The sequence below is a fragment of the Apaloderma vittatum genome, unplaced genomic scaffold (genome assembly GCF_000703405.1).
Source record: "Apaloderma vittatum isolate BGI_N311 unplaced genomic scaffold, ASM70340v1 scaffold23453, whole genome shotgun sequence".
In the NCBI taxonomy this organism is placed as follows: Eukaryota; Metazoa; Chordata; class Aves; order Trogoniformes; family Trogonidae; genus Apaloderma; species Apaloderma vittatum.
In genome coordinates this window covers 41,464-53,162 of record NW_009707986.1, presented here as the reverse complement: position 1 = coordinate 53,162, position 11,699 = coordinate 41,464, and the positions used below count along the sequence as shown (strand labels likewise).

At 37.9% G+C, this 11,699-nt stretch overlaps 1 protein-coding gene across 1 annotated transcript in view; it reads left to right on the top strand.

Moving 5' to 3' along the window:
* Window positions 1–11,275, top strand: part of PTDSS1 (phosphatidylserine synthase 1) — a gene marked incomplete at its 5' end in the record, with an annotated part of 27,093 nt that extends 15,818 nt beyond the window's left edge. Inside the window, 7 exons of the mRNA XM_009866401.1 lie at window positions 1,167–1,308; window positions 2,243–2,355; window positions 3,959–4,024; window positions 7,711–7,810; window positions 8,941–9,009; window positions 9,538–9,607; window positions 10,887–11,275. Coding sequence (XP_009864703.1) covers window positions 1,167–1,308; window positions 2,243–2,355; window positions 3,959–4,024; window positions 7,711–7,810; window positions 8,941–9,009; window positions 9,538–9,607; window positions 10,887–10,996 — 670 coding nt within the window. The remainder of the gene's footprint in view (window positions 1–1,166; window positions 1,309–2,242; window positions 2,356–3,958; window positions 4,025–7,710; window positions 7,811–8,940; window positions 9,010–9,537; window positions 9,608–10,886) is intronic.
* Between the last annotated feature and the right edge of the window lie 424 nt (window positions 11,276–11,699).

Here is an 11,699-nt window from a genome sequence, read left to right as displayed (position 1 = left end):
AACGTCTGTACTGCTTTCTTTTCTTACAAATTTATTAATTGCTCTGAGAAGCATTCAGATCTTTAGTCTTAATTTGTTTTTCCTGCATTTAAATTCAGGAGGAATGATGAGCATTAAAGAATTGATAGTTCCTCTGGTTTTAGAGAGTTTCCTGAAAAATTAAACAGCGGAATATCTATGGCAGGACTAGGCTTTGCTGCCTTTGTGTAATAATTTATCCTCACGTTCTTTTAAATGCATATTTTTCATTATGAAGAGGAGCTGTGTAGAATGAGAAACTTTTGCTTGTATGCTTATGCTTTCTTTTTTTTTTTCAATGAATAAACACAGATCTTAACAATTAGAAGGTTCCTCCTCACATAAGATCCCACTAGCCTAAAAACACAAGTATTAGACGTATCAAATACAAATCTCCTTTTTTTGTCTGGAATGGTCAGGGAAATAACAGAGTGAAAACTGATTTCTAGCCCTGCTAGTCCTCCTTCAGAAAAGCAAACTGAGTTTTTCTTACATTCCCTGTCCTTTGGATGTTCTTGCTCGTCTGAATTAATGTTGTCAAAAGCAAGAACCTGTAACACATCTGTCAGGTGAACCTCCATTCATATCTCCTTTCAAAAGGGAATTTGAAAGCCTTCTAACTTTTAACAGTGCTATCACATCTCTCTGCAAAATTTGTGTCTAATATTGGAACAGCAGGGGTTGTGTGTGCTGAAGTGCAGTATTTTCAAACCTCTGGAGCCAGCCCCTTGTACAATTAATGAATAATGAATCTGGCAGATTCTTGAAGGATTTATGTCCATGAGCTCTACAGCAAGGAGTCTTTGGGATAAGAGCAGTGGCAGCATAGACTAGGAAGAAATGTCCTTCAGATTTTCTAAGGGGGTTGCAGAATTACAACCCTTGTTTCTTTCCTTCACGGAGAGCATGATATATAAGAATAGAGAAAGGTAGACTTTCACAGCAGAGTGCACCCTCGCTGAAATGCTTAATAGGTTATGTTTCTTAATTCACCCTTGCTTACCACACAGTTGTGTCTGGGAAGATCTCTGCTGTCTGGTCAAAAAGTGTGATTGTTCCGAAACATCAGTAACATGGATGCTGCTGTTTTAATTTTTTTTTTCTTTGCATATTCCTTGTATTTACTCCAGCCATTCTCTTTTTTCTAGGGACATTCACACAACGACAGGGAAAATCAAAAGAGCTGTATTACAGTTCACCCCAGCCAGCTGGACCTATGTCCGCTGGTTTGACCCTAAGTCTTCATTTCAAAGAGTGGCTGGAATCTACCTTTTCATGATCATTTGGCAGGTAAGAAATAATTTCCATGAAATCAAAGCTGCCATCAGCTCGCTTACTTGTTCACTGTGTTTGGCTAGGAGATATTCTAATACAATGTATGTCCATCACTGAAATACACAGTTAAATGAATTGATAATACAGAATTGGTCTGGGCATTGTTCATGGGAGTTACGTGATAGTTCAGGAGTGTAATTGCAGAATCTGTGGAAAAAAAATCAAATGTTACAGATTGCCCTACTGGCCATCAGATTGCTCTTTGCAATTGATACAGTTTTTAAAACCACTAGGGTTTTGGGATGGGTTTTTTCTTTGTTGTTATTTTAGTTTTGTTGTATGGGCCTTTTTTGTTTCTTGTTTTTTCTTTCCCATTTACTGTTGGACTGGACCAGTGATACTCAGAATTCTGGCCTTGATCCAGCAAGGGTCCATAATATGTCCCAGTTGGTTTGACACTTTGTCATACACTGTAACAGACTTCACTGTGATATTTTTTAGATTAATTAATTATTTTAAATTTGCTGAATTTAGTTTGTAAAAGGAGAACCAGAAGTGTCTGATATATATAGATAGATAGATAGATAGATAGATATTTTGTTGTTAATATGATTTCTACTCCTCTGCCAAATTTGCCTCAGTCATTCAGAACCTGTTTTAGAATACAAAAATTATCAGAAGACCTCTGCATTGTGTTAGTGTCTGGTGCTTTAGTGGATTTCTGGAAAGAGAGCACATACTTTAGTAGAAGTGTCTAGGGGAGGGTTCTTTGTTTTACTAGTTTATTCCTTGCTTGTTCTAGAGCAGAAATCTTAGTCTCTTTATATCCTCCATCTAACCAGCAGGGCTTTCATGTTTTAGTTTATTAAACTTTGCACATTTTCTATGAAAACTCAGATATATACGTGGGACACTATTAACTGACTTTATTTTTATATTATTTTCCTAGCTAACCGAGTTGAACACATTCTTTTTGAAACATATCTTTGTGTTCCAAGCAAGCCATCCCTTAAGCTGGGGGAGAATTCTCTTCATAGGAATCATTACTGCACCCACTGTAAGGTAATTTTGTTGTCATGGTGTTTTTCTTTGGTTTAAAGTAGTTTGACTTCTAGGCACCCAAGAACTGCTTATGGTTTGTGAATAAGTGCCACACATTTCAAGAAGTGTAGGCTTTTGCCACTGTGAAAAATTAAGCAGTCATCACTTTTCAATCAAGTCTATTTTCTGACAAGTAAACTAATGTGGTAAAATGTATATCAACATCTGTGTTTCCATAGGGATGCAGAACCAGTCTGTTCCATCCTGTGTTTGTATAGCATCTCCTTGTTTTGTGAGTTAGCTGCATATGTTATCCTTGAGGACTGCATGTGAAAGTATCCAAGTTGATGAGTCAGATGCTCACAAAAGCGTAGATGATAAAAAACTGAGCTGATGGTTTTTCTAACTCAGCTCCTTGTTCTGTTTGTCCACAGGAAATACTGGCATGTTTTAAGAAAAGACAGAGCATTACCATGTTCTGAGTAACAGAACAATATATATACAGTGTTAAAGATTGCATAGAAACGTTAACCTGCTTTTAGTTGTCCACTTCACATTGTTAGTAGAGTCCTTTTTGGTTTGGTTTGGTTTTGGTGGGGTGTTTTTTTTTTTGGTTTTGGTTGGTTGGGATTTTTTTTGTTTTCCTCCTCTTGTGATGTAGCTGGAGGTAGACAGAATGCGCATAGTTCTGGAGTTAGAGGCAGGGATGTTCTCACTCATAAGTAACATTACCTTGGACAGTTAAGTGGGAGCCCTGCACTGGTTTATTCCTAAAATGCAGATGGTAGTATCTCAAGTTATGTGCAGTGATTTCACACTTAATTAAATCACCTTAAACATCCTATAAGCTTCTCTACAGGTGAGATTTTAAGTATTTTTATGGCACTTGCCAAGCTGTAGAAGTCTTTAAACAGTCCTGCTATTGCTGGATTAATAACACTTGCCTTCCTCACTTGTCAGTGGAAGTCAGAGATTGAGAAAAGAAACTTTGGTTCCACTTCTTTGGAATGCCCCTCTCTAAATTCTTAAAATTTAGGAGGATAAAAAACATAAACTGTAGAGCAGGATGTTCTCCAAACTGTTTTCAAAATAGTGAGAAATTCTACTCTGTCCTTGAGAGGAAAACATGCCAGTGGTTAGAGCACTCACACAGGATATGGCATGGCCATATTCAGTTTCTTTCAAGGTTAAAACCTGCATCTCAAGAAAATGCAATTGCTAGTAAATTGAAGACAAGCTGGAAAAAATGAGGGATAAGCTAATTCTTTTGAAGCTCTTGCATTCTGCCTGAAAGAATCAGAGATTCAGTAGAGAGGCAAGAGACAAATCTGTAGCTTTGTTAGCCTACTAGTTTGGGCACTTTCCCAGTCCTTGCTCTCAGAACTGTTTTCTTTATTGTTTCAAGCTATTTGATCTGGGTGATAATCTGTCCTACTAGAATTGAAGCCATCTGGTAAACGTTCAGCATGATTGCATGGGATTTTAACCATCAGCACTTCATTTTCAGAATAGATATGTCATCTTTACGGCAACAGATACATTCATAACATAAACTTGTTTTCTAAATGTAAATACTCTGGGGACTTTCGAGCTCAGTGAAAAATTTTCTTGTTTCCCTTCTCAGGCAGTACTATGCGTACCTCACGGATACACAGTGCAAGCGAGTGGGAACTCAGTGCTGGGTGTTTGGGTAAGTGTTTTTGTTGCATTCTTGAAGCACTTGGACAAGTGTTAAGTATGAGTCCACCACAGGGCAGGGTTTGCATGTAGCCAGTCCTTGTCTCATGTTCTTTTTTGATATAATGAACAGTCCATAGAGATTTTGGTTTGTTTTGGGTTTTGGGTTTTTTTGTTTGTTTTGCAAGCTCAGAGGAAAGGAAAATTCTGGATTTGCAGATAGAGTGTGGGAAGTGATTGCATCAGTAAGGAGAATAGGAGAAGGGAGAAATAGAAACTGAGGGATAAAGTTAAGCTCCTTCAAAGTAGTATTGGCCTCGCTGCCCGTATTCTCAGACAAGTGAGAAGGATAAAGCTTTTGCCTCTACCACTTGCCTGTCATTGGAGCAATGTTTACCTGGCCAACAAGGTGTTCACTGCACAACAGAAGACAGTGAAACAAACCTTTTCAATTCTGTTCTCACTGCACAACAGAAGACAGTGAAACAAACCACTTTTTCAATTCTGTTCTCAAAGAGGGTTAAAAATAAGACTATGTGTGACGGTTGCCTTGGCTACAGTCTCTTTCAACACCTTTCTTGGACAAGATCTTTAAAGAGTTTGCAGGATTGCTTCTGGTGAGAACTTCCTCCTCTAGGTGACTTGACCAAAGTGTGCTGTTCTGGAAACTTGAAGCATGTACTATTATAGTGTTTGGCAAGCTTCTTGTAAATAAGCAGCGTAGTAGTGTCCCTCTTGATTTATGACTTGGAAGCTTACAAATGGGAAAATATAAAAGATGATAAATCACATCGTAAAGAAAAGTATTTTAAGAAGCTATTCCAGAAGCTGATTTCTGATGGCAGCAACATGCATTATGATTCTGAATAGAGTCTATAACATACACAAGCCTTAAAAAAAAAAAGATTTTTTTTGTATTATCGTGGCAGAGTAACCTGTCTGTCTGGGTTTAGTGTAGATAATGCTTTAGTACTGAACATAACTAATTAATCACACAGTTAATAGGACTACCTAATTTACAATTGGAATCAAATAACATCTTAGTAATTACAGATAAACTGTATTAAAATTTTGGAGATATGTATTTCAATACAGACAAGTTACTGAATTCTGTGTTTAAATGATTCAGGAGTTGAGAAGCTGATAGCAAAAAGGAAATTTTCTCAACTGTAGATGGTAATTTTAGAGTCTTACAGAAGACACATTTTAAACAATTTTATAACTTTGGGGGAAGAGTTTTCAAGTTCTGCGTTAAGAAGAAAGAAAGATGAACTTGTGTTTCATCCAAAATAAAGAACATAAACATACTCTTTTGCAAACTGAAGGGAAATAAGATGCTGAATGTTTGCCTTCTGGCTCTGAAAAATTGTCAAGGATTACAGAAACCGTCACTCTTGGTTTGCATTTGTCACTGAACACATTAATGTCATATATGCCAATAAATAGATGCCCAAATATCGCTTTATGATCATGTAACAAGAAATGCAATGTAATGTTCATCTGCAGCCCAATCAAATAATGGGAAATGCACATGGAGTAAGATACTGCTTACTTCTGTAATCTGCTAGGAAAAACAGAGCCATGCTAGGAGTTTGCGTTATTTATTGGGAAAACAACAGTCTTCCAGTAATTTAACTATCCAGAATATATTTTCTGAAGCAATTAAAAGCAAGTATATAGAATATTCATATCTGTGGTGATCAAGATACACTTCTAAAGGCACCAATTAAATTTGTAGCAGCCTAACCATAGAAATGAAAAAAAAATCGTATCTTCCATTAGAATGAAATTGTCCTCTGCAACTTGATGTGTACTGGAGCATCATTCTCAGGAGATGGACAGCAAGTGATGTAAGGCATGAACAAGGCCAGTGCAACGGCTTTGTTTGGAAATTGCACCATTTTCATTAAGATGAAGCCTTTTGAAGAGGAATATCTGTTAGGATGTTACAAGACCATTTTGACCTAATAAAAACTCACAATATAGTTCTACTGAGTATTCTTAGCACCCTTCAATAGGGCATGAAGTCCTCTGACTGTTAGCATGCTCCTGTCTTTTTACCACTTCTTTACCTGTAATAGCTGCTTTATTGTACGGTGCACTTAACCCAAGTATTTTTGACAAGCATAATGGAGAGAATGCATAAATGCAGCACAAACGGCTGTACCATTTTTTCAGTCCTTCTATTGTTTTGTTTATAGTTTTGAGGAAACCTTACCCTCATATGTTTGTTTCCTGATGGCAGGCTTTCTGTTGCCGTTGCTGTAGTTCAGCTTAACTATTTCTTTAATGCACAGGTGGATCAGTAAGAATAATATAAAGCCAAGAAAGAAAAATAGTTGGTGAGTCAGCAGAGTAACACCTCCCTCAAGTTTTTATTAGTATGCACCTAATTAATTTGCAGTAGTGATCAATTAGGTGTTACTTCCATAATTCTAAGTTTTGGGCCAACTCACCGTGCTGCAAGTAGCATGAGATGGTACAGAGTAGTTTGTTAGTTGCACCAGGACCATCTCTGCAATACCAGTGACTAAGTCGTGCTCGCATCTTTCCTCCCTCTTTCAAAGAGGGAGCTGGGTTCTGCCTGCGAGGCAGTATAGCTGATTTTGGCAGCTCTGTGGTTATGGAGACTGTTGGTAGGGAACGTGTCCTGCGGTGTTGAACTCGAGACACTGGAACAGTTGACATGATGTTAAGTTTGCCGCACATGTTTTGGGCGGATTTTTTATTCATGTGCTCATATGTACAACCTCAAAGTTACTATCGAACAAATATTAAGTTTCTATAAATGTAATGGTTTTCTTAGTGATTTGCTTCAGTTTAAGAAAAGTCATTTTTCTGTATTACTTCTGCACCAGTCACGTTTCTACACTTGTATTTGTTAAAAATGCATAATTTTGTGTCCAGGGTCTGTACGAACTCAGCTTATTTCTGGGGCAGGTGACAGAAGCTGTTGTTTCATAAAACCTTGTTCCACACCAAGTAGTGGACAAGCCTTCATAGCTTTGGGCCTGAAAAGATGTAAACATCTGGTAGTGGGAGGAAAGCTGGAGATACTGGTTTTGATTCTTACAATGCCAGAGAGCAAAGCAAATACTGCAGTTTTTCCTCTTGTGTTTCTCCCGATGTCTTCTGATACTGTAGCATGGACCTGAGCTTGTACATAAACCAGAGCAAATACATGGATTCTCAGAGACTTAAAAGCTTTTTCATATTATTTTTCCTCGTTAAAATCCATCTGAGGCCAGCAAAGTAGCCTATTTAGAATTGCAGTAAATTGTTTTCAGATAGAGAAATACCCAAAACACAGTTCCAGTTCACCCAACAGGGAGTCTGTTGGTTGTTCAGCATGGAAAAGATATTCTGTCTGATGAAGGCTGGAGCACAGTGGTATGTATAACCAGAAAATTTCTGCTGTTGGCACACACTTCTGCTTGTTTGCTGGACAAGCAGAGGCTTGTGGAATTGCGAATTTCCAGTCTATCGCTTTTTGTACATTGTTTGTACTGAAGAAAAGTACAGAAAGGAAAACTAAAATTCCTGAAGAATTTTGTTTAATGGTGGTGTTGTGGGAGGTGAGCTCTCAGTAGAGGCAGTGCTGTTTTAGAGCTGACAGTCTGGGGTGTGAACATGTGAATTAAATCCATAGTGCTTGCAACCACTTTTTTCCACCCTTCTCTCTCTTTCATTTACCCACAGGGTTATTGCTTTCCTTGAAGCTATTGTCTGCATAAAGTTTGGACAGGATCTTTTTTCCAAAACACAAATACTGTATGTTGTGTTTTGGCTTCTCTGTGTGGTAAGTGAAACATAAAGCATAGCGAAAGCGTTGAAAGCATCTCAATAGCTTCCTCTCTGGAACACTGGCAGGAGAGGATCACTGTGGGGAATGCTGGTAAAGAGCTTTGGGCATATCCTAGGAAAAGCAAATGCTAGATCATTTAGAACACACTTTGAAGGGTCTAGAGTAACTTTTTTCTTATTTCAATATAGAGCAGAATGTGGCCACTTTGCCAGCGGCCAGCTTGACAATGAAACAAACTTTAGTTATAGGGCACTTTGTGAGAAAATGTCAGTCTGATTGAGGATGACTTTGGTGGTGCTTGCTGAGGTGCCCACTGAAAGGAACAGGAGTTAATGAATAGCATTAATAAGTAATGCGTGTTGTTTCAAGCTGAAATCTTACAACTACATAAACAACCCTGTTTTATTAGGCAAATTGTTCTCACTCAGCCTGCAACTTTCTGTACATCAGTGTGATTGCTGCAAATGCAACATGAAATGCTCATTTTATAAGAGTAGATGCATGTGTGTCTTGCCAGACTTGTAGCTTCGATGCTAAGCGTGTTTTTAATGGTCAGTGAAAAATAAGGCATTTATAATGGGCTGACAGATAAATACTCTTCCCTTCTAACTGGGAACACAGTTTGAACAGGTGATAGAGAACAATAAATTCTGACTCCCTTATTTAGCATGATGATTTTGTTCCTGAAACTCCAGAAGAGAAAAGTATTGAATTACTTTCCAGATCAGAGCACCACCAAACCAAACATGTAACCCAGCCTAAAGCATGGGACAAGGAGAAGAGTTTGTTTTCCTCCCAGAGTGGTTGTTCTTGGTGTTATACCTACACAGTGCCTACTGGCTGCATTGGTGTGATGACTGTACACAGTGAGGGTGAAAAACCATACTGACAGATTGTTCTGCATGTGCGCGGGTGAGCTTTATGGATTCTCATGACGATGGCAGAATGTATGTGTACCATGAAGTTAAAGCACAAGCCTTGCTCATCCTGACAAAAGATGCAGAGAGAAATGGCGGGAAAATCTCTGAGCGTGGAATCTCCGGGGTCTCTGAGACCTTGAACCAGCAAGGAATTTGGGAAAAAGTTTTACAGTTTTTTTTTTCCTTTTCTTTTCCTTGTTTTAGGCCTTTACAACTTTCCTGTGTTTATATGGTATGGTTTGGTATGCAGAATATTATGGCCACCGAGAAAAGGTACTTTTTTTTTATTATGAAGCCTGTTTTTGTTTTATACTGGAGTTAAAACTCCGATGCTCCTAGATATTAGAATTCTTTACGAGACCTAGTGTAAATGGGGGGTGAGGGGGGATGGTCCAGAGTCTAAATGAAGTCAATAGAAAGAACTCTGAATTCGGCAGGCCTTGGACAGATCCCAAATTACCCTGTGGTTTCTAAAGAATGCTGTCCTCTTAGTTACTCAAAATGAGGCTGTAATTTTAGCAAAGCGTTCAGGAGTGAATGGCTAGCTAATGTTCCCATTGTACAGGTGGAATGCTAGGGGAATATTAAGAATACTTGGTTACATAACATCACATGGCAAGGGATGAGTTCTTATTGTATCATCTGTGTTGTGCCTTCTGACTAGGAAGGGAAATGTCCCAAGTACTGGCTGATTGTTTTATGAAAACTTTTGCCATGGTTTAAATTTACAAGTCTAATTGCAAACAGAAGTGATGATCATGAGAATCAGCATCCCAATGACATGTGTCCTTGTTTTTGCAGACCTTATCAGAAAGTGAAGACAGCCCATACAGTCCAGATGCTTCCTGGCTTCATTCTAAATTCAGCAGAGGTATTGGCACTTTTGCACCTATATTCTTGAAGTGGTAGCATTAAGGCTCAGCACTGAGAAATGAGGCTTGAGAAACTTAGCTTGAAGACAACTGAACTTTAAATAAAGATGCCCATAGGAGCTATACAGATAAACCATCTGCAGAGGTTTTTGGCTTTACTGCCTTTTTTCTTCTAACTCTTAGCAATGTGTTTTGGTTTGTTGTTTTTTTTTTTTTCAATGAAGCAGCTGAATTCTTCTGCCTTTACTCCAGGCTTTTCTTGTAGATTTAGGACACGATGCATTCCATAACTGTTGTAGACAGATTTTCTCTCTGAGCATTGCATGTTTGATTTGAAGCGTATGAATGTGAATTTTGCTTTTTTTCCTGTTAAGAAACAGTCAAGAATGAGCCCCGGAGCTTGTGTTATTGCTGAGACTTGCCTAGTCGGTGCTAGTGGTCATACACAACTTTCTCTGTCCTTAGCAAAGGCAGCCTCCTTCTCTGTCTTCTTTTCCCTATGTTAGAGGTCAGTTAAGTTACCTGCCTCCTCCGTAAAAATCTTTAGTATGGTCTTGCTTGTTGAACAAATACCAAGAGTCACACCTGAAAGTTATCTCTGTCGGAATTTCTGCTCCAGGTGTTTGTATCATTAAAAATATTTCTTACTATCATATGTTTGAAAAGCATCTACAGCAGAGCTTCTTTATATTTCAGAAATGTTTTTTTTCTGGATTTTTATATTTTGGGGAAAAATGGCTTGAACTTAAAATGTTTTTGCCCTTCATATTATGCTGGAGAAATCTGTCCAAGCAAATCTTTCTCTGACTTCCTGTTACTTCATTCAATTGCAAACTTTATCCTTTTTCATGTTTTGCTCTTGAATTGTTGTTTCAGTCCCCATTGTCTCCCTTTGCTTTCTCAGAATCAAGCATGGTCTGTCATATGAAAGACTGAAAAAAAGAAATGTACTCTTACAAGGATCTGTGACTTTGCTTCCATAGTTCTTAATTCCTGATAGCAATACCTATGGAGATTTAATTATTGATGTCATTTAAAATGTACTGTATTCTGCTATAGCAAACTTCTGAGGAAGACTTTTACAGAAGCCTTAATAATTGCACTTTTTTAAAAAAAAAAAAGGCCACTAGATGGAGTACAAGTATCAACTAGTTTGTATTAGCCTGAAATAACACATACAGTAAACGTTATAGCTCTAGAAAGCCTTACTGTCTTTCAGACAAGAGCTTGACAATGCCAGGTATATATGTACATCCAAAAATATTTATTTCTCAGCAGGTGCTGACAATAGTCCACCAAAACATTCAGTTAATAGTGAAAGTCATTCATCTAGAAGGAGGAATCGGCACTCCAAATCAAAAGTAACAAATGGAATTGGCAAGAAATAAGAATGGTCTCTGAAGATATCCTACAACATGAGCAGAAGTGACAAAGAAAGTCAGGCCTGGCTCTGGATTTCCAAGTGGGAGATTGATTTTTAAATTTAAAAGTTTAAAAAAAGGAGATGGTGAAGAAAAGGATGATCAAGGTGGAGCCACCACTGTAGTGCAAATCATTGCCTGCTGAAACTTGCCATTCACTGATTTAAATCAAATTTCTTCAGCATGCAGCACCAAAAGCTAATGAAGAGTATGCTGGAAAGAAAAACAGTTTTGTCATAGCAGGTATACCCTGTTTCGTGTTCAGGTCTTGCAAGTGCATTTTTAATATCTTAGTTGAGGACTTAAACACAGAAGTAAACCGATAATCAGTTGGCATAGCTGGTTGGATTTTTGTTGTGTTTTACTGTGTTTTTGTTGTTTTCTACAAGAGTAGGCAATCTTTTGACGAAAAGCAGCTCTACCCTTTCTCAGTCTCACAACTAAACTTTTCTGTTCAACAGCTGGTAAGTATTTGAAATTTCCATACTTGTATCCAGCAGCTTGATTTTATTTAAAGGCTCTTTAGACCTGGTGAAAGGGTTTTACCAGTGAAGAAATTAGTCTAGGTTTCTTGTAGAGGATTAGAAATTGACTTTCAAACAGTTCTTTTGTTCTGCATTGTTGTTCTGCTTGATTGTTACACATCTGATTTCATAAGTTTTTAAAATAC